Below are 22,669 nucleotides of genomic sequence, written 5' to 3' on the forward strand. Positions count from 1 at the left end.
CTGTTCTGTGAAGGTGACAAAAGACTGCTCAGGAGGAAACATTTCCAAACAACAAGAATGTTATTCAGAAAATGACAATCAGCAGGGTGATAGCAAATTCTTTATGTGCATCATGAAAGTGGAACAAGATTTTACCTATTGTTGTAATCAGAAGCCAGAAAAGGACTCATCTTTTTTCTTAAAGAAAGTTAAGTGATTTTTCAAAGTGTAAACCAAAAAGGAGAGGAGCTATGTGGCTTCTTGAAAGGGCAACTAAGCCTCCCTACTGCTGAGCAGGGACCAGCCTCTGCTGTCCTAGCTAAGGACTCCACCTCTCATCAGAACATAATAGTCCTGAGAGTAAGTAACACTTAACCTCAAGGTAAGAAGAGTTCAAGTTATTAAGCTCATTCCTCATATCTGTGTGATGGGATGTGTGTGTGTACGCGTGTATTTCTAATTTTTGTTGATGTTGATTGAGTTTGAATTGCAATAAATTAACACTGAGTAAGGAGCTCAATACTAGAAAGTAAAGGAATCTCTGAAGGCAAAATTAGCATAAACGCTTCTAGAATTCTCAAAATGTATGCTCTTCACTATCTCATAAAAGCAAAACTATCATTCATTTGTGCCAATTAACATTTTTCCCAGGATCTGCTTACATTTCAGATGAAAACACATCCATGTCAAGCCTATGATCCAACATTCGAATCCCTGAACTGAAACCCAAGGGAGCCCTTGGACAGAGATTAAGGAGCAGAATATACCATAGTGGGGAGAGGCAGAGAAGACATAGTTAAGAATCGATTGCATGTATACCAACAAAAATCCGTGAAACATTTGTCTATGTGGTTATTAACTTTAACACCATTGTATAACCAACTCATGCAGCATACTGAATCTTTCCTTTCTAAAGATAAAATAAAATGCAATTAGATCCAGAGTCAGACATCACTTGTACTTTTTAGTTTTGTCAATTCCTTTGGTTTTGTCCTGTGCATTTGAACCTTTTCCCTGACCATCACACAAGAGTGACACCCAAAACATATGTAGCAGCAGACAAGGAAAGCAGAGTGTCAAGAGCCTGAACTCAAGCTCCCGTTCTTCTTCCTAAGCCAGGACATCTTAAAAAAAATCACTGGATCCTCCCAGCATCTCAGGGAACACTTGCTTGCTGCCTTTCCAAGACTACTATGAGAATCAAATGAGGTTGATAATATTAAGTACTCTGAAAACTTCAAAATGCTCTTACAAATAATATGTTCTTTGGCAAAAAAAAGGGGGCACTAAATAACCATGAATTCTAGATTCATTATCTGCATGAATTAAAGTATACAAACACAGATTTTTCATTTTAAGTTGACCAAAAATTCAATAAATCCTAATGGAAGGAAATAAGCCCATCCAAATCCTGTTAAATTTTGTGCTCTCGTTATCAAAAGTTGTTGTTTCTCTGAACTGATACCCTATTCAAATATTTTTCTGCTCAAAAATTTAGAACTATGTGAATTACCCCAGTTCTATCACTCCCAAACTAGGATTTGTAAGTAGGCATAATAATAGTATCCACCCAGTAGGATTGATAAAAAGATTGCATGAATATATGCAAAGCACCTGAGATCATGCTGTTACGTGTTATAGCCATGTGGATGTTTGTACATGACATAGTGGTGAGAATCAGCCAGATCTAGGTCAAATAATTGCTCCAACCACTATTAGATATGAAATTTTGAGTGCAGTCTTTTTCATTGAAAAATAATAGTACCTATCTCATATGGTTGTCATGAGGATTAAAAAAATAACAGGAAGATTGAAAAGATACCTGCACATTACAAGTCAATAATTGGTCATACTGGTAGTTTTGCTCAGAGTATTTAATAGTTGAAATATGGAAATTATGGAGGGGGATGAACTTTTAGTTGGTTTCTTTAGGTCAAATACAGTTCTGAAGAAAGAGCTGCACCAATCAAAGCAATAGCAAAAATGTGTGTGACTTTAAAGTAGCAAGTGCAGGTTCAAGTTCTAAACCACAGTTTCAAGTTTAATTCTGCTTCAACTTAACCACTGCCAAAACAGAGTGGCCAGAAATACAGTTATCCCTGAGACACATATGGCTCATTCCTTTACATTCAATTATTTGTAAATTCAACTTCCCTACAAAGCTTCCATGTCTAATCAATCTAACAGGCAGTGTTATTTCACTAGAACATAGCCAAGCATTTTTAAAATATTTATATAACTTCCCAATCTTCATCAACACCACTTTTTGCAAACTTGAATGAAAAATGAATAGCTCCTCGGGTTGGGGTTGTGGCTCAATAGTAGGGCACATGCCTAGCACGTGCGAAGTGCTGGGTTCGATCTTCGGTACCACATAAAAATAAATAACATAAAGGTATTGTGTCCAACTACACCTAAAATTTTTTTTTAAAAAAATGAATTAAAAAAATTTGAAAAAAAAAAGAATTGCATTGAGAAGATTGAAAAGGAACATCTATCAACTATTATTAATTCAGTCTCCCAAGCTGGGCATGGTGGTACATTTCTGTAATCACAGTGGTTCAGGAGGCTGAAGCAGGAGGATTGCAGGTTTGAGGCCAGCTTTAGCAACTTAGAGAGTCCCTAACAACTTAGAGAAACCCTGTCTCAAAAAAATAAATAAAAAATTTAAAGGGCTGGGGTTATAACTCAGTTTGTTAAGTGCCCCGGGTTTAATTCCTGAAAATAATACGTACATAAATTTTAAAAAAAAAAAAAGAATAACTTCTTCATGAGCTTTAAAAAGTTAAGGCATGGGCTGGGGTCATAGCTCAGTGGTAGAGCACTTGCCTCACATGTTTGAGGCACTGGGTTCAATCCTCAGCACCACATAAAAATAAATACATAAATAAATTGTTGGGGCTGGGGTTGTGGCTCAGGTGTAGAGCATTCGCCTTGCACATGCAAGACCCTGGGTTCTATCCTCAGCACTACATAAAAATATATGAATAAAACAAAGGTATTGTGTCCAACTACAACTAAAAAATAAATATTTTTTAAAAATTGTGTCCGTCTACAACTAAAATAAATTTTTTTAAGTTAAGGATTTTTTAATTTTTCATTTCCACAAATCATTTTCATTTTTCATTTCCCCAAAAGAGAAGTTGAAAGTCACGGAAGATTTAAAACAAACAAACAAACAAACAAAAAACAGGCTAGGGAAAGGATCAAAGAAGAATGAAAACAAGGGTCTCTTGGTGTTTTTCAGGACCGACAGCTTAGAGAACTGTCTTCCTCACCTAGGCTTCTATTTTATTTCTCTTGTCTTCATGACTGAACTTCAAGGACATAACCAAATGTCCTTCCATTTCCTTACTAAGGGCCTGGCTTTCAGTTCCTTTCACCATATTTTATCCTCCATCATTTTTATTTGGGACCTCAAGACAGTTAAATCACAGCTTGCCAGAGATAAAAGAAATCTTAGAAATCACGTTCCTACACCCATTTTGCTTCCAAGCTGGCAGGATGTCTGAGGACTAGGAAGACTGTGACTTTTCAAAGATCATGAAATGACTTTGGATTAAAACCAGAAAGAGAACTCAAGCCACACAGAATAGCTTCCCCATCTTTGTTGTATTTCAGTATCTAATTTCTTACGTTTCTGTCTCAAGTTTAGACTATTCACTCCCATTGCCAAGAAAAACAATCTGTTGCTTGGTTTTTATTTTATTAGCAAAATATTACATCATAAAAGCCACATAAAGTGTGACTCTCAGCACGCCTTTTGATAGGCACCTGAGCTGAAGAATAGAAGCAAACTTCTCAATATTGCTTGGTCCTTTTCTCCTTCTGTGATTTTCACTGTGCAATAATGTCAGCAGAGATTAAAGTAATTTCACCTCAGTCACTGATTTTTTAATGGTTACTTACTTGCCAGGCATATAACTAAATGCTTAATCAAGTCATAATAACAGACCATAACTTTTGAAAGGATGGTTTCTTTCACCTAATATACACATGCCTAGTGTACACATAAGTAGTAATAGTAAACATTAAAACAATTTCTGTGTGGAGAAATATCACTGAAATTCAACAAATCCAACAGATACATTCTCAAATCCAAGCAAGAGGAATTATTCAACAAACTGGCTGGTGTCGTGAATCAGTGGTAAGCACTTGCCCAGCATATATGAGGGCATGGGTTTGATCCCCAGCACCACAGAAATAAATTATAAAGAAAGGAAAACACAACAATCTCAAATATTTCAGTGAGATATATCTTCTCTAACTCACCTCCCAAGTGTCAAAACAGAGAAAAGGGCAACAGAATATTCTCACAAACTAGATGCCATCCAGATATAGAGAAGACTGGAGGGAGAAGAATATTGGTCTTCAGACTTAAGAACCAATGAACTATCTAAAGGAGGTGTTAACATAACCCTACCCTCACAGGTAAGCAGCAGGAAAAATTGCCTCTGAATAAAAGACTCTCCTTATGCTGCTTTAAATTAGAAAGTAATTCTAAACTCATTTGTAAAGTCATTGTTATTTATTCATTTTCATTATTTCTCATGTGTGGTTTTGTTGGCAGAACCACCTACATGGTAAGTTTAACTAATACAATGCTGATACATAGACCACTTACTTCTTAAGAGTTAACAACATTCTCCAATGATGATCAAACATGCTCCAATAAAAATATTATAAAAGCACCAACTACATGTATAACTATAAAGTCTAATAAAAATATTTTTAAAAATTTTAAGGCAATTACCTTCCCAAAGTCACGAACATCAAACAGGTCAAATGCTTCAAAGAGTTCACTTTTCCTCATTCCAAACGTCTCGCAACAGGCTGTGAGAAATGTCCGTATGTTCTTCAAACAGAGAAACTGAGAAATAAAAAAAAATAGCTATCAGTATAGAGTGAATTATTCCAAATGCTACCAATCTTTTGCCACACCTAAGTTGCTACAAAAGTGACAGAACCAATCCACTCCTGAAGGTGCTGTTTGCTCACCCAGAAGCACTGACTGATTATCCATTCTCAGTCCAGTAATATGGCTGTGGACAGGCAGGCGAAGCTTCTGCCCTCATGAAGCTTACATTCCAACAGGAGAAAACAGACAAGAACAAATACAGCAACACAGGAGGCAAACATTTGTATTTTCATATGGTGGTTAAAACTGGGAGGAGAGATCCAGAGAGCTGGTGGAGGTAGGTGGGGAGAACTTAGCCAGGTCTTCTTTAGAAGAGGATGGGGCAGAGATCCGAGGTACTTAAGGAGCAAGCCATGCAGAAAAGTAGACAGGGTAACCTAAGTTAAGAAGCATCACATACTGAGGCCCTGAGGCAGGAGTGTCTGAGTATGTTTGAAAAAAGGGCCAAAGTAGAGTGAGTAATGGGGAGAAAGGTAGGAGGTGAGCTAGAAAGGTCATGGGGTCAGATGGTGAAGGGCCTTATCAGACAGCTTTTATTCTAACTGATAAGGGAAGCCATTGGAGGACATGGAACAGATCAGGGACAAAATACGTTCTACAAGGGTCTTCTTGGGCTGCTGCATTGGATATAGATTGAAGAGAGCTAGAGTGAGAATAGGGCAGGAAAACCAGACAGGAGGCTACTTCAATAACCCAGGTGAGACACAACTGTGGGTAGACCAGGTGTTGCCCTGCAACTGTGTTGAATCTGAGATGACCATAAGTCATCCAATGGAACATGGGGCAGGAAATGGTATGGACTTCAGACATTAATCTGGGAATCTTTAGAGTATAGAGAACACTGAATCATGATGCTGGCTGAGACCACTTTGGGAAAGGAGAGGAGATCTGAGGGCAGGAAACCTTAGGAGATCAGGAGAAGAGGAGGTGGCTACAGAGGAGTCTGACAAAGAATGATCAAGGCGGAAGGAAAAAAATCAAAGATGGGCTTCCCTGAATCAAAGCTAAAAATGTTTCTAAGCAAAGAGAGTAACAAGCAATGTGAGATGCTGCAGACAGTCAAGTAAGATGTATTTATTTTTTTAATTGATTTTTTTTAAAAAGTAAATGACCGCCAAATGCATTACAATTCTGATTACACATATACAGCACAATTTTTCATATCTCTGGTTGTATGGAAAGTATGTTGATATCAATTTGTGTCTTCATACATGTACTTTGGATAATGATGTCTATCATATTCCATCATCATTGCTAACCCCCTGCCCCCTCCCTTTCCCTCCCTCCCTTCTTCCCTCTCTAGAATTCATCTATTCCTCTCATGCTCCCCCTCCCTACCCCACTATGAGTCAGCCTCCTTATATCAAAGAAAACATTCAGCATTTGTTTTTTGGGGATTGGCTAACTTCACTTAGCATTATCTTCTCCAGCGCCATCCATTTACCTGTAAATACCATGATTTTATTCTCTTTTATTGCTGAGTAAAATTCCATTGTGTATATATGCCTCGGTTTTTTTATCCATTCATCCACTGAAGGGCATCTAGATTGGCTCCACAGTTTAGCTATTGTGAATTGTGCTGCCATAAACATTGATATGGCTGTGTCCCTGTAGTATGCTGTTTTTAAGTCTTTTGGGTATAAACTGAGGAGAAGGATAGCTGGGTCAAATGGTAGTTCCATTCCCAGATTTCAATCTCTCTAAATGAACACAGATGCAAAAATTCTCAATAAAATTCAAAAATTGAATACAAAAATATCAAAAAGATTGTGCACCATGATCAAGTGAGATTCATCCCAGGGATGCAAGGTTGGTTCAACATACGGAAATCAATAAATATAATTCATCACATCAATAGACTCAAAGATAAGAATCATATAATCATCTCAACAGATGCAGAAAAAGCATTTGACAAAATATAGCACCATTTCATGTTCAAAACACTAGAAAAACTAGGGATAACAGGAACATATCTCAAAATCATAAAGACTATGCTAAACCTCAGGCCAACATCATTGTAAATGGAGAAAAATTAAAGTCATTCCCTCTAAAAACTGGAACAAGACAGAGATGCCCTCTTTCACCATTTCTATTCAACATAGTTCTTGAAACACTAGCCAGAGCAATTAGACAGGTGAAAGAAATTAAAGGGATATGTATAGGAAAAGAAGAACTTAAATTAGTACTATTTGCTGATGATATGATTCCATACCTAGTAGACCCAAAAAGCTCCATCAGAAAACTTCTAGAACTAGTAAATGAATTCAGCAAAGTAGCAGGATATAAAATCAACACTCATAAATCAAAGGCATTTCTGTATATCAGTGACAAATCCTCTGAGAAGGAAATAAGGAAAACTATCCATTTATAATAACTTCAAAAAAAAAAAAATAAGATACTTGGGAATTAAGTAAGATTTAGGTCAAGTGCTTCTGTGCTGTTTTCATGGAATTTGGAGTATGAAGGACATGCATTCCTTGACAGAAGCAGGTCCTATGTGGGGACTGGAGTGAAAGGCTGGAGCAGCTCCAGAAACAACAGGAGAGAGTGGATACAGGAGAGAGATGATGAAGTCTGGCTACAAAGGGAAACAGATGGAGCCAGAGAATTCAAGGAAGGGTTTTTAAAAACAATGGCAACTATGACGATGTGTTTCTATTTCAATGGGAGTACCCTGCTGGAGAAGGAAAAGTTAATTAGGAAAGAGCAAGGCACAGTATCCCTAAATGAAGTCCTTGGGTAGGCAAAAGAGAAGGGATCAGATGCTGAAGTGCAGAGGCTGACCCCAGAGAGGGGCATGGTCAGCTCAGTCACACCTACAGGAGGTGCAGAAGGACAGGCAGACACTGCTGACCACTCAAAAACCGAAAAGTGAGAATTCATTTTTCATATCAAAAAGACTCAGATTCATCTAAGTAAAATAAACACATGTCCTGAGAATGAATTAGTTCTTTTGTAGAAGCATTACTTGCAATGGCACACATTTTTAAAAAATCATAATCATACATGTCAAAATTTTAAATATTCTTGCTATGTATCAATTATGCCAAAATAATTTCAAAAGTAAAAACTTAACCTCCAATAAGTGATCAACATCTTAGCTAATTATTGCATCTTTTTTAAGCATGTTTCATTTTGTTTTTCTTTTTAATCTTGGTTTGCTTTTTAATTCGCAGAAAGCACATGTTACTTCCTCTACATTTGAAACATTCAGATTTGTCATAAGCTTAACTTAGACACAGTTTTACCCTTTACAGGAATCATCCTCAGAGGCTTAAATATTTCAGGAGGGGTTAAAACCACAAGGGAAGCATCATAAACCCTTTGAAACACACAGGCTGCAGCCAATCAGCACATGCAGTTACTGCTTTCACTTTAAAAATTCATAAGAGACCTTTACAACACAGAATCACTCTGCATGTTGCTCTTCCACATAGAATTGCTTATTTACAGATTAAAAGGCTTGCATTCTGCCAAGACGGATAATAATTACACTCTGGGGGATTATGCAACTGCTCTCTTGCAATATTTTTTACATAATTAAGTGCCGGACTCATAGCTCACCAAGGAACAAAGCATAACTGCAAATGCCACCCTCTGAAGATTTCTCACCAAACTCAAATTTCCCCATATATAGGAAAAACTGCAGTTGGCTTCTACTAAAGTGCTTTGATCATTAATTCAGTAAAGCTAAGAGTATTACTGAAAGTAAAAACAGTATAAAATTTAGTCATTGTTGCATGCACATAAGACTGAAAAACAGTCTTTCCTCTTCTGGAACAAATGTTAACCTTACTTGTCCCCTAAGTAGTTCAATTCTGCTAAATTCAACAAATATTTACTGGATTTGGAAAAAGTCACTGGTATGTTCTTGCTTTTCCAGGCAGTCTTCAAACGTGGTTACCCTTTTCTAATGTATGCTTCCGTCAATCATTTTTTAATTTCTGCAACATTACACTGGAAAATCTACAAACGATTAAGGCTCTACCTCAAGCTCCTCTATTAAATTTATCAGCAAATTGTCATAATCCTCAAAAGTTGGCTGACAGCACAAGGCTCACAGGTCATTGGATGCTCACAGGGCCATGGGCACAAGCAGGACAGAGACATGCCCCTCGTGGTATTTTAGAAGTTGTGCTCACCACTCCAGCTTTCATCCTACTTTTCCTTTTTCAAGTTTACTTAAGAAAATTCTGAGCCAAAAGAAAAACTGAAATATGATGAACATACCCACCTACATAATAATTGTAACAGAGTACCATATAGGCTTTTGTATTTGTACATTTAAAAATTAAAAAAAAAAAGAAAGAAAGTATATTTTGCTGAGGCATTTGAGAGTAAGTTATAAATGCATATAAATAACTCAATATGCATCTCTAGGAATACAGAGATACTTTCCTACATATCAATAATATCTATATTACATCTAAGAAAATTAACAATAATTTTGTATTATCTAGCATACATTCCAAATTCACATCTCCACAATTGTTCATCTCATGCCTTTTTATATTATTTTTGCCCTATCTAGGATCCAATCAAGTTTCAGCTCTTGCATTTAGTGGTTTTTATCTTTCAATATCCCTTTATCTAAAAGTCCCAAAGCTATCGTTCTGTTTTGTTTTGTTTCGTTTTTAGTGACATGGACTTTCTGAAGAGCTGAAACTGTTTTATAAACTGCCCCACATTCTTCATTTGACTATTTCCCCACAGTGCCATCAAACCTATTCTTCTATCACTTGTGTTTCCTGTGAACAAAAATCTAGGTTCAAACCAAGCTGTTTTGGCAAAAAAAAAAAAAGGCTTCATATTCCATATTGTGAATTTCATATTTCCTCATATCAGAAGACATAAAATGTTGGGCTATCCCATTACTACTGATGCTAAGCTCACACTTGGTTAAGATGGTTACTACCAGGACTCTCTACTGTAAAGGTACACATCTCCTTCATCTCTGTAAATAGCCTGGGGTGAAAACAGGGTAACGTGGCATCCTATTTCCCAAACTTGTTTTCACAATGCATACAGCATCTTCGGATTGTCCCAATTATTCCATTTGGAATTGTAAAATTGTGATTTTTCTATCATTCCTTTCACCTTTATTCATTGGTAATTTTATAAATTTGTAAATGTATGATCTTTTGTAAATTTATAATCTTGTGTTCCTTTCTTTATTTCATTTGTGAGCAAATCAACTGTTCTCATTATCCTTTTTGATCTTCATATTATCCCAAATTTGCCTCTGAGGAATCCTTCAAACTGGTTTCTGTGTCCTTTTGGTATAATTTCATTCATCTTCTTGTCTTCAAGTTGTCCCAAATTCATGTCATATTTTCTCAGACCTAGTTCTGAATACTCATTTCCCCAAAAAGGTCTGTTTCCATTCATAAATAGCAAATGGTATTTACCAAAGCCTGAACTCCAGACTACTTCTTACATAAGCCAATTACATTAAATGACCCAATGCCTCTAACTTTTTCTTAAATTATCTACCAGTTGCAACTGAAAGAGCCAACAGGATTGGTCTAACTGATCTCTAAGGTGCCTTTCAGAAAATGATATAATTTTTTATGGAATATGTAATAAGCCAACTCTTATCTCCCTCTTTTCAGGATAAAAGGGACTTGAAATCACTGAAGAATAATTAAGATGAAATTTTATAGCTAGAGATGTGATTGTCTTACATAAGAGTGTTTCAGTGTTAAGCTTTTTTCCCTAAGACAATCTACTCAGTCTTTGGGATCAGAAGGTTCTGATTTGACGTTCTGTGTGTCATCTTTAGCAGCTGAAAAATACTGCCTTCAGGTGGCTTATGTGGCACAAGGACAAGTCCATCTCATTATTTTACAACCATGTCTTATTCTTGACCAAAAATTACACAACTTTGCTACGTCATATAACTTATTTGCCTGAGATAACTTTAGCATTTCTTAAAATTTAGAATTTTAGGAAGTATAATTAAATGACTTCAGGGTTTTTTTTTTAAGTACTAAATGTATCCATATAAGATAAAGAGTTGCCAAGTAACGACACACAAATTACAAACAGCCATTTATAAAGGGTATTGATCAGATATCTGTTATATGCTAGTCATCATGAAACTGTTGAACTTATTAATGTGCTAGACAATGTGAACTGAATGCAACACCAAGAACTGGGAATGAAAAAGGAAATGTGACCCAGGCCCTACCTCCAAAGTAGAGGCAGGCAGAGCAGACTGACAAGTGAATCCACAATTATAAGATAGGGTGGCAATGGCTATGAAGACATTCAAAAGTTCTTGCAAGTCCTGGGCAATCAGGACAACTTTCTGGAATAACTGCTACATGAGATGAGACCTAAAGGATGGGGGGGAGCCAGCCCCACAAACAGAAGAAATGGTTGATGCACAGGGAGGGAAAAGGGAATCACTAGAGTGTAGGGTACTCCAGGGAAATAGCAGGATATGTGAATGAGCAGGGGAGAAGTCAAAGCCAGGACCACTGGGGGCAGAGGAAGTGATTAAGAGGGACACAGTCCTGGGCAGGAGAAGTGGAAGATGGACAGGAGAAGGAGCTGTGGTTTTCCTGCTCTGCCAAAAGGACTCAAGCTTTTTCCTACAAGAAGTGGAGGTTAAAGGATTCTAAGAACACTACTCAGCCTTGTATTTTATGATTACTAATGCTATGAGTTTTGAGTGATTGCTATGTCTCTGCTAAATGTTTATACCATTTAATCCTCATAATAATCCAATTGGGAAAGTTTTTTCTTCTATATATACTGAGGCTGAGAAATTTATTCAAGTTTACATAATTACATTTGCCAAAGTAATGGAGTCAGGATGCAAACCCAGGCATTCTGGCTACAAAGACCATTATCCTTAACTGCTATTTTATACTAACTTCATTTTGTGGTATGTAGAATTAAAAATGGTTTTCTTTTTATTAGGGAGATGATGTGGGATACTCAAGCAACACAGGACAATTTGAACACCATCATATTAATCTCACAGGAGTTGATGGTGATTTAGAGTAGGAGGAGAGAAGGAGAAACAGAAAGAACTCTAGTTTTTCCATATTTTCTAAGAAATAATATGGAAAGGAAACACCTAACAATTAATTGAACATGAGCAGGGAAGATTGGGAGAAAAAAGAGAAGAGACATTAGATGGCTAGCATGAGCATTCACTGAAAATGTTAACTTGACAAATGGGGACAGAGGCATGTGAAAGACTGGTTGAGTCAGTTAATTCTTGTCTTCATTCATGGAGAGGCCCAATAATTAGATGCCACCTGGCTTCCCTCCCAGGAATACCCATGGATAATATATTCTAATAACAAAGACACCTGTCTTAAACTGCCCTTTGTCTCTCTGTACCTTACCAAAAGATGATGAATAGCTTACTCATTCGAAGTCAAGGGATGAAAATGTCATAAAAGCACTCCACATCAATGCACATGACCTTCAGAGAAGAAAGTTCAGTACCAACAAGGCTAAGACATACTAAAATTATACACAGGCCAAAGCTCTCTGGATTGGAAAATGTTTCATAACCAGAAAGCCATCACAACAAAAGTAGCTTTCGAAGGTGCCACTTCTGTTGTCACCACTTCAATGCTAGCAACACTGAGGTCAAATGGCTAAAGTTCACGACAAAACTGAAAAAACCTCCCCCTTCCCTCAACACTTAACAAGCTCTGGCTTTTTCACTGTATGTGTGAGAAGCTTGTTGACACTTCTCAAATGCAAACAAGATCATTTCAACTACTCCTTTAGAATTGTTAGCAATGATGAATAGTTGGGCATAATCAGAATTATAAGAGGCCATTCATAAGCTGATTGGCGGTTTTGAAAGACACAGAGGAGACCAGCATAAGGCCTACTTGCAAATGTGGTACAAATAGTTTTCCTTCTTGAAGGAGCCTCAGCTCAGACTTTATCAAGTCTCTCCCCAGGACTTCTGTCACTGTAGCCCCTCTCCTTCTCTGTGCCCCCCCAAAGGCTCAAATCATCCTTCCTACAGTGGTAAGTCAGAAGAGATGGAAGAGAGAATTTTTTAAAAAGCAAGTTTCTCCTTTACTGGAGTTTCCTATTCCTGTCACTTTTACCATATCTTGTCCTTTTATCCCTCTATAGCTCTTTTAAATCAAGTGAGCTAAATCTTACATCGTCTAGAAATTTAAAAAGAAACAAAGAAAGATAGATTTTTATTTGTTTGATGACCTCATCTGTTCTTTTCCCTTTATGGATCAGTGGGTGCCACAGGATATCATCCTCATTGTCCTTTGAAAAAAACCTCAGCTCGGCACTGCACAACATCTTCACATTATTTTCAACTTTATCCTGATGTTATAAATAAAGATTCCAAAAGGACATTCAGAGAAGAAGATAGAAATATGATTGGATAGTTTCTTAGCTAAAACTTGTATTCAAGTCATAAAACCAAACTCCCCTTATTCTCAGTATACTGAAAACCAATATTTCTGTTTTGATGATTATCTAGGCCTTAGTTCATTTTTAATTAATTTTAGTGAAATGGTTTTAATCAGCTAACCAAAAATGTAGTTATTTAACAGGGAAGTCACAGGGTATTTTTTTGGTTGTTGTTTTTTATTTGATGGTAATGCATTTTTGTGAAATATATGTAACTTTGTTGAAATGATTAAGCTCATAAATGTAGGGCTAGGTAAACACACATACATGCTCTTCATTCTGCAGCACCTGGCTCACATCTGTAATGGTAATATTCAAGCTTAATCATATGTCTGTTTGCCCAACTATTGCCCCATGAAATAGTAAAAATCTTTGAGAAGACAGATTACATCTATTTTGTCTTTGCATCTCCAAAGCTTATATAATAGCACAGTTTTAAATAAACTTATGAATGAATACTGCTGCAGTTTATCTGTTAAAAAAAAAAAAATAGTAACCATTCCTTGGTAGCCAGAGAATTCAGAATGCATTTTTACATTAAACTGTCATCCTAGCCTTACATTCATTATTAGAGTAGAAATATATTTTTTATGAAGGTACCTCAATAGAGTAGTTGGTGCTGTTACATTTATAAATAAAACTAATAAATATTTTAAATTATTATGTTCACATGCATAATCTTTATTTTGGTTGCCTATGTCTGGTGTAAGTTCAATTGTGAACTGATAACTGATTTTCAGGAGCCCCTAGCCAGCAGTCCCTAAAGCACATATGAACACAAGCATGTACATACATACATACACATACACACACACACACACACACACACACACACACACACACACACACACCCTCTGTTGCTTTCACTAGCTCTTGTTCTCATAAGAGGAAGCAGTGTACCCCTCTCCCTTGGCAGGAACTTAGACACTCAATTTCAAAGGTTTTTGTTGTCACCTTGCATTAGTCCTTAGCTAGAAAAAAGATTAACACACCACATCTTTAATCCTCATTATGTGTTTTTAGTCTTTGCACTGAAAAACTGAATACTTAGGGAGTGAAATATCCAAGTTGGCCTGAAATATCTATTTTACTATGTTCCTTGATCTTCTAATGAAAGTATTCATACCACTACCTTTAATGAGAAAAAGTAGTCCTGAACCACACTGTTAGCTGAAGCACAGTTAGCCCAAATCATGTTAAAATTGCCTAATCTACATTTTTAAAAGGGCTGCCAAGATTCTCTATTCTGGGTACAAAAAAAAAAGAAAGAAAAGAAAAATGGGAATTTCTTTCTGCTTGGGCCATAAAGAGGCAGTAGAATTCAATAGCTAAAAGTCAGTATTTTGACATTGTTGAACAGTAGCCATTTAGCAGAGTAAGGCAGTCAGTAGAAAGAAGCAATGGTTGACTCAGGAAGAGGATCACAAGTTTGAGGCCAGCCTGAGCAACTTGATGAGATTCTGTATCAAAATAAAAAATTAAAAGAGCTGAGGAGATAACTCAGGAGTAGAGCACTTGCCTCAAAGGCACAAAGTCCTGGATTCAATCCTCAATAGAAGAAGAAAGGAAGGAAGAGAACAATCAAGCAGTGGTGGTGTCTGGAATAGCAACAGTAGAGTCACCTGCTAATGTAGAATAGAGGGTGACAAGCACAACCCCACTTACTCATACCTAGGTTAGAAATGAACCACTTTTGCAAAGCACAGGACCCACAGAACTGCATAAGGGACAAGAAAACAGCTCCCTGTGGATCTGGGAATGAGCTATGTCACCCCAGACGGATGTGGTAGCTCCTCCTTAGAGAACAATATTCACAATGAGGGAAAAGCCTCATTTTAGTGGTGGGAAGAAGCCTTTGGTGCTTTTAAAGATAAGCCTTACACAGTTTGTCTATTCAGAAAATAAGAACAAAAATTTGTGTATTTACATCTAATCTGAAAGGAAAGGAGGTGCATGCAAACTAAAACAGGATGGTCTGACTGCAAGCAACCCCTTGTGCACCTCTCTCACCTCCAACAGCCCCCTGCGGAAGCAGCTCTGGAACACCCACACCTCACTGAAGCACCCTCTCCCTTCCTTTGTCCACTGCTGCCCAGATGCTGCTCCTTCCACCTCACTTACTGTACAGTCAGAGCAGGATTTGGGAAGCAGGGGATAAAAATAGGAACCAAAATAGAGGGGAAGTATAAACCCAAGTGCCCCCCTCATTTCATCTACCCTGGCCTCTACTGGGTAAGCACTGTCATGATTCCATGTGTAGATGAGTCCACTGGCAGAAAGAGGTAAAATAACTGACCCAACACATAGCCAGCAAGTGGTGGGACAAGGTTCCGACCCAGGCAGCTGGCTCCAAAGCCCAAGTCTTTAACAATAACAATATTCTGTCCTATGGCAGACTGTCCCAAATCAAGGAGCTGACAGCCACACATCCTGCCCTCACAGGGATGATGTATTGTAAAGGGAGAAAGAGATGAACAGCACTCTTCAATTCCAACACAACACTTAGTTCTGTGTGTTATATATGCGACACCCCAGCCACTGAAGGGGGTAGGGTGGTGTTGCTCCTCGCTGGGGTGGCTGAACTGACTGTCTGAGTGGGAAAAAAACAGCGTTAGGAATGGTTATTGTGAGACACCAAGCATACACCCAGGCCTGGTCTTCTGGAGAAGCACAGTAGTTCAACTGGACTCAGGACTTCTCTCCATGAGGCAACAGCAAAGGCTCTGCCTGTCACAAACAGCAAACTTCTACGACCCAGGTGTGACACTAAGCCCTTTGCACAGATTATCACCACTGACACACAACAAATCCTATGAAGACAACTCCATTCTATCCATGAGGAACTGGATGCTGTAAAGGACCCAAGGCCATGAGAGCTGAGGGGCAGTAGAGTGAGATCTGCACCCTGCCAGGACTCCCTACCATGCCACACAGTCTCCTTGAGTGGTGGCCATGAGGTGCACAGCAGGGTAGGCATCTGCCCCTTAAAGGGACTTGCAGTCCATCCTAAGTAAAGCACAGCACCACACCACTCCAACTTCAATCACTGGAACAAAGTTGAGGACTTCCTTTCTTCCCCTTAACCCCCAAGATTTCTTAAGAACCTAAAAGAATGACTCAGCTAAGATGGATTTTGTAAAGCAGATGATTTCCAAAATAGCTTATGTCTCCCTATGAATCTTATCCATCTGTGTTTATATAAACTTGTTCTTCCTTCAACTCTGCCCATGCAGGAAACTTCTATAATACTGTTCGTTCCCCATTCTTTACTCTCCAACACATACGCCCAAAGATCAAAGTATTATGTTTGCCAATGCATTGCACCAGTATTTAGTATAAACTAAAATTTAAAAATAAAAACCTGTGCATGTCATGGAAAACCATTAGCATAAATGAGAACAATTTTTAAATGAACAAAACATGCCCAAAAGGATGACATTAACAAATGTTCTATCCCAATAATATAGTTTTCTATTCAAAGGCAAGGAAACAAGAAAATTACAAATCTCCTTCCTTGAAAGTGCGATTAAGCAGAACTAAAAAGTTGAAAGGTTTGGTAGGATGTCTTCAGTAGTCAAAGAAAACTCTCCTTTGAGCTTTGTCATCAACCCAGATGGTTTAGGAAAGTCAAGGCTTATCTATGCCCTCACTCTGCACCCTGTACCCTGCACCCTCCACCCATGAAGGCTCCATCCAAACCCCATCAGTAAGCAGCAACCAGGGTGACTGCCTCCTGAAGCCCACAGGCAGATATGCTTCAGTGAAACTGGCAAGTCAGCTTTGATCTGAATGGCTTCAAGCATGAACTGAATTTAGTATGTTCTTTGGGCTATGGTGACTTACAAGCAAATGTTGTTAAAAATAGCACTGTTGAGAATATTCTTACAAATTAAATATGATTTTAAATCACCATCAAGTTTATATCAAGTATCACAATAATTATTCTTTGGGATAGAAATGTACCAAGTACATAAAGTTAGCAACCATTCTGACTCGTAAAGAATTTTTTAGGAAATCTAAACTTCAATATTTTATTCTTCTATTTCCATTACAAGTACTCCCTAAATTCACTTTTTTTTTAAAGAACTTAACCTTTATTTTTTATTTGTCTGTTTCATTATGTGGTGCTGAGGATCCAACCCAGTGCCTCACCCATGCTAGACAAGCTCTCTACCACTGAGCTACAACCCCAGTCCCCCATATTTAAATATCCAAACTACATCACTCACATTGAAAAAAAATTAATAATGTTGCCAGGCATACATCTTAAAGAGTTTTCAGTTCAGAACTTTTGGTTGCTTTTCACATAAAGCCACGGTATGGGAGCACCACTTCTGACACACCAAAGCCCCTGGCATTTTATCACCCATGTGGTTTGATCTTCTTACCAGGACTACATTACAGTTTCAGGCACATCTTTACTTTTTACAGTTCATTTTCTGCTTTGTCATTTTACTGTGTGACGAGTAGGGAAAACTATACCTTTAAATTTGAAATAATTATTAATTTAACAAAATAACATACTTTACTCCAACCCATTATTATTATGGTTTTATCTAAAAAATTCTGAAGGTTATTTCTTAAAACATCCTCAAGATCAGAACACTATTTCAATTCCTATATATGAAGGAAAATAAAAGGATTAGAGGCTACTTTATCATCTTATAGCATTATTATGCCTACAGGCATAATGAAATGTTCTCTGCAGAGAATATTGCTTTTAGCCACATTGCTGTGATATCTTCTCTATTCGAGAGGTCATCATAGTACAATGAAACCTGAAGTGCAACATTTCCCCCAAGTGATTCCAATTTCAAAGAAAAAGAGGCACATATAAATTTACTCTAAAAATAACCAACACCAAAATGTTGAAACTGCAATTCAGATCAGCTTAGCTCTAAACTAAGCAAACTACCTTCCCCTCTCCTTTTCCCCCAGTTACATAAGAGAATATGCCTTTCTTTCTTAATGCATTTCAATAATCTTCTCCTCCATGCTGATTGGAATAAAATTATTCTCCACATATACAAGTCATTGTTCTTCTGTGCCAAACTACATTCTATTTTCTACCCACATTTCTAACCTCTCTAATATTCTCTCTGCACCCACACTCCTCCAAATTTAGCCTCATCCCCAATTTTACATAAATCAAAAGAAAGAATTATCTACATTTTACAGTCTGGGGCTTACAAAACTTAAATTACCTACCTAAGTTCAACTATGCAGTGAGTGGGTAATATGAAAGCCAACCTATCTGAACCCAGAGCCCATTCGTAATGGTAATCAACTAAATTACTTTCTTAGAGCCACATAATTCTTGATGGCAGAATCAGAATTTGCATTCACACCTTTCTTCTGTTGCTAGTTCTGCTCCACTATGTGTCTTGTGTGTGTGTATATACACACGTAGCACTTGCCTTAAATTAGGCTATGTTTGGTGCAAATAACAATGACTAAAAAACTTGATTTTGTTACTACACAATCTGGTACATGTTATAAAGGACCTGATTAAGATGGTGCAACATCTGAGAAGACAATGACCAGCACTCCCTGGAGTTGCCAAGGAAGACACAAAATGTAATGGTGCTGTGAAGGATGAGGAATATTCCTGGGAGAGGGAAAAGAAGGAAGAAGGACTAAGCAATTAATTTTCTAAACCAGAACCTTTTTTTAAATGAATAATTGTAGTAGGACAAAAAGGCTTAAACAAGAACCACCTATGGTAAATCATTCCCTGTAGACAATGGAAACTAAAATTGCAAATAGCCATTTAAAAATCATAACACATTACAAAGGAAGTAAGATTGAAAAATAATTAAGAAACCTACACTGTAGAGACAGCCAAGTGTATCTACAGCATAGGTAATAGAACTTGGCTGTCAACAGAAAACTATTGAAAAAACAACTGATAAGTATCTGGAAGTACAGTGTTCTAGAATGATCTAGTTCAGTATATTCAGAAAGTTGTATAATCAGAAAATGTCCAATTTTGGTGGAAAACAGTCTAAGTTGGATTGATACTTGAAGACTGCAGAAGTGAAAGTACTTATTAGATGAAGACAAACCCTTTAATTGTAATAAAGTTCACTGGAAAAAAATAACTCAAAGAAAACTAAAGGTATCAAACAGTAGGAACTAGAATTGGGGGTAATATCTATTTATCTTTATTTTACTTCTGAGTTTTGTTATCTGATGTATAGATGTCTTTTGGTTTATGTCCAAATTTTACAATAATTATTTTATTAAAATAAAGTTTCGATTTGTTCTAAGGTCAGTATGACTATTTAGAATCTGCACTAAAATCACTGTATTAGCAAGAACTAAATTATAAATTGAATTCCTGTGCATGTATCATATATGTTATCTGGATATTTACATACACAACTCACACTACTTTTCTTAATAAGTACCACCACTTCTATATAATATATCTCCTGAAAATATAACTGAGTAGGATACTAAACAGGTTGAGGTACATTCTAATTAATTATAGAAAAAAAGTTTCTAATTCTTTTCTTTTTCCTGCCTTGTTCTCAGCCTTCAAATAAATCCTGTCATCTTGAAATATAAGAGATTTGTATTCCTGTTGGGCAGTATACTGCCAGCATGGCCAAGATGAATTTCTACCCAGCCTTAATCTTGTCTATCTCTGAAGAAAGGATGCCAAAAGTCCAGAAGCTCCTCTTTACGTAGGCTGACCCCAACCAGCTGGATCCAAGGGCTGCCAGGGTGACAGCCAGCCAACCTCTAACTTCATTATAACCTAATCCTCTAACTTCATTACAATCTAATTTGCATACTAAGTAGCACACCTACCAGCCACCATGACAGGAAGCACAGGATCTTGAAAGAATGAAAAGAGGTGTTGCCTGAGTTCTAGGAAATCTCCATCTATTCCAGGAACAGACCTGAATAGGCTGCCCCTTTGTTGGTCTACCCCTCTCCTCTTGTTTCTTTTACTCTGTATCCATCTATGACCTCTCCACCCACCAACAGGTTGAGAAACCAATTTGAGAACCGGGTTCCTACTTCTCCATTCTGTGGCCAATGACTAAACTTGTGCTGTTGGTTCTCAGAGTTCAGTCCCAGTTTTTGGCTTCCACACACTGAACAGAAACAGATTCCACTCTGAGTGTCTCTCAGACCAGAACATTGTTGGTAATATTCTGTTTAGAAATCCACTAATCCAAACAATCACCATTACCTCTCACCACATTATCACCATATATTCTATGCCTATCCAGAGCACAAGATTGAATGAACAGTGTTTTATTTCCAGTAGCAATAGAAAAACTAAGATGGAAAAACTGAATGGCTAGATTGACTCAAATTCTGTTAATTCCAACAGCTAGATACCTTTAGTCTTCCTTTTTTGAGACACTGTTATATGTCCTGAATATGATCTAACATGAGGCAAGTGACACACATACCCCGCAATATATAGGGAAATAGAACCAGGTACAAAAGACGTGGGTACAGATCCTGATTCTGCATCAAGAACTGTACGGCTATATAAGGAGGTAATTCAGTCATTAAGAATGACTCAGTGGTCAGACAGGTTTAAGTTCATATCAGCTACCTGCTGCCTAGTTGATTTCTCTAAGACAGACTGTAAAATGTACATGATTCTATCTTCCTAATAGGAGAGTATGTAACAGTGATCCACTTTATGCTTTGAACATAACCCTTGATGCTCTGCTACTGCAGCTTATTTTTAAAATGGACAAGTTTCTTTCTCTTCCTCTCTCCTTGCTTCTCCCTAATCTCTCCCCTCCCAAATCTCAAGGGAAACAGGATTACCTTTCTTTCCCATCCTGGGCATGATTTATCTGTCCCTGAGTACACACCCAACATAGGAATGAAGTAATCCAAATTTAGGGATGGTATCAGAAGATCTCAGGAATGTCTCCACCACAAATTAAGAAGTGAATTACAACTCCAGAGAACACATGGAATGTAACCTTTGAATCACCTCTTTTAAAAGCCTCCTATTCCTGCTGATAGGCAGAATCACAGCCTTTGGGACAGAAGTTCTGTGTTCCTCCTTTGCTAGCAAAGCAATAAAACTTCTTTTTCCCATTTTTCACAACCATGTTCTTGTTATTGAATTGGCAGCGGGGACAAGAACTGAGATTTTAGCAACAAGCATTTAGCCTAGTGAAATATAGGTGAAGCATAATTTTGATAAGCAGTAACTAGCCTTCACTAAATATTGCTTATTGCTATTGATAATAAAATGATGAATCAACTAAAATATATTACTAAATTTATATGCTTAATATATCATAATCGTATTCCACTGTTTGTGGAATTGTTGTTTTTATTAGGTAACATTTAACCCATGTTAGTCTTGACTTCTCCTTTTACAAAATGGGAATAAGTGTATTTCCCTAACAGGTCTGTTGTATTAGCTGAAAGAATCTGTGAGAACTCTGTTTCATTAGTTCATCTCACACATTAAGCACTGAGTGCCCATTATGTGTTAAACACATGTCAAGCACAAGCTGAGCTCAAGGCAAAGATACAGAGAAGACAGAGGGCTCCTTCTTCCCAGGAGTGCACAGTCCAAGGACAGCATACAAACATAAGGAGTTGTACAAATGCAAGTGTCATTACTCTTCATGATTCTTTTTGTTTTTAATTTCTCCAGCCAACTCTTAATTCTTTACTATCTGAATTTTAAAAATATTTAAGAATATTACTTATGTCAGGAAAAAATACAAAAAATGAATTATTCAATCAGTAGGGCATAGCATACTATATATCTCTATATAAATACTACAATAAATATACTAAACCCATATGCATTCATTAAAATAGTAGGCATGGTACAAAATCCTTTTGTAAGTGAATGTTTTTTTTTCCTGAATATCTGCAAATCAAGTATAGGTTTGCTCATGTCAAACACTCCATGCTCATGAGTCTGAGAAAGACAAAGATAATGTTTTCTTGGCCTGCTTTTCTTCCATTCATATACTGTTCTGATGGTCAGCATTAGTATTCCAATGGTAGCTCAACCCATTCTTTTCCCAAGTAAATGCCTGCATGGTATTTAGCACTAAGCTCATGACATCTGGCTTCTAGTCCATGACTATCCTAAAGGATCATTGAGATGGTTCTTGATGGAAACAACTAGAATAGTTCCACCAAAATCAAGAGCTACAAAACATTTTAGAATATACATAGAGTAAAAGCTTGGTCAGGCTGCTAAAGTTTAAGTGTCACTCAGAAAGAAAATAATACATGAGTCAGATGTTCAATACAGTCACTCTGTCACTGAACATGTTGTTAGCCCTGTAATTTTATTTTGTGACTTATTTTTAGAGCAAGATCTACAATGACATTTAAATGATTTTCTAT

The 22,669-nt window shown here is 37.2% G+C and overlaps 1 protein-coding gene across 1 annotated transcript in view; it reads right to left on the reverse strand.

Annotated features, from left to right (window-relative positions):
- The window catches only part of Vav3 (vav guanine nucleotide exchange factor 3), a 357,523-nt gene that overhangs the window by 268,564 nt on the left and 66,290 nt on the right, over positions 1–22,669 (reverse strand). The window contains exon 2 of the mRNA XM_046427576.2: positions 4,733–4,849. Within this exon, the coding sequence (XP_046283532.1) occupies positions 4,733–4,849 (117 nt within the window). The remainder of the gene's footprint in view (positions 1–4,732; positions 4,850–22,669) is intronic.

This window comes from Marmota monax, unplaced genomic scaffold, assembly GCF_021218885.2.
Source record: "Marmota monax isolate L192 unplaced genomic scaffold, Marmota_monax_Labrador192_F-V1.1 WCK01_AAM20220418_F8-fsc00184, whole genome shotgun sequence".
NCBI lineage: Eukaryota > Metazoa > Chordata > Mammalia > Rodentia > Sciuridae > Marmota > Marmota monax.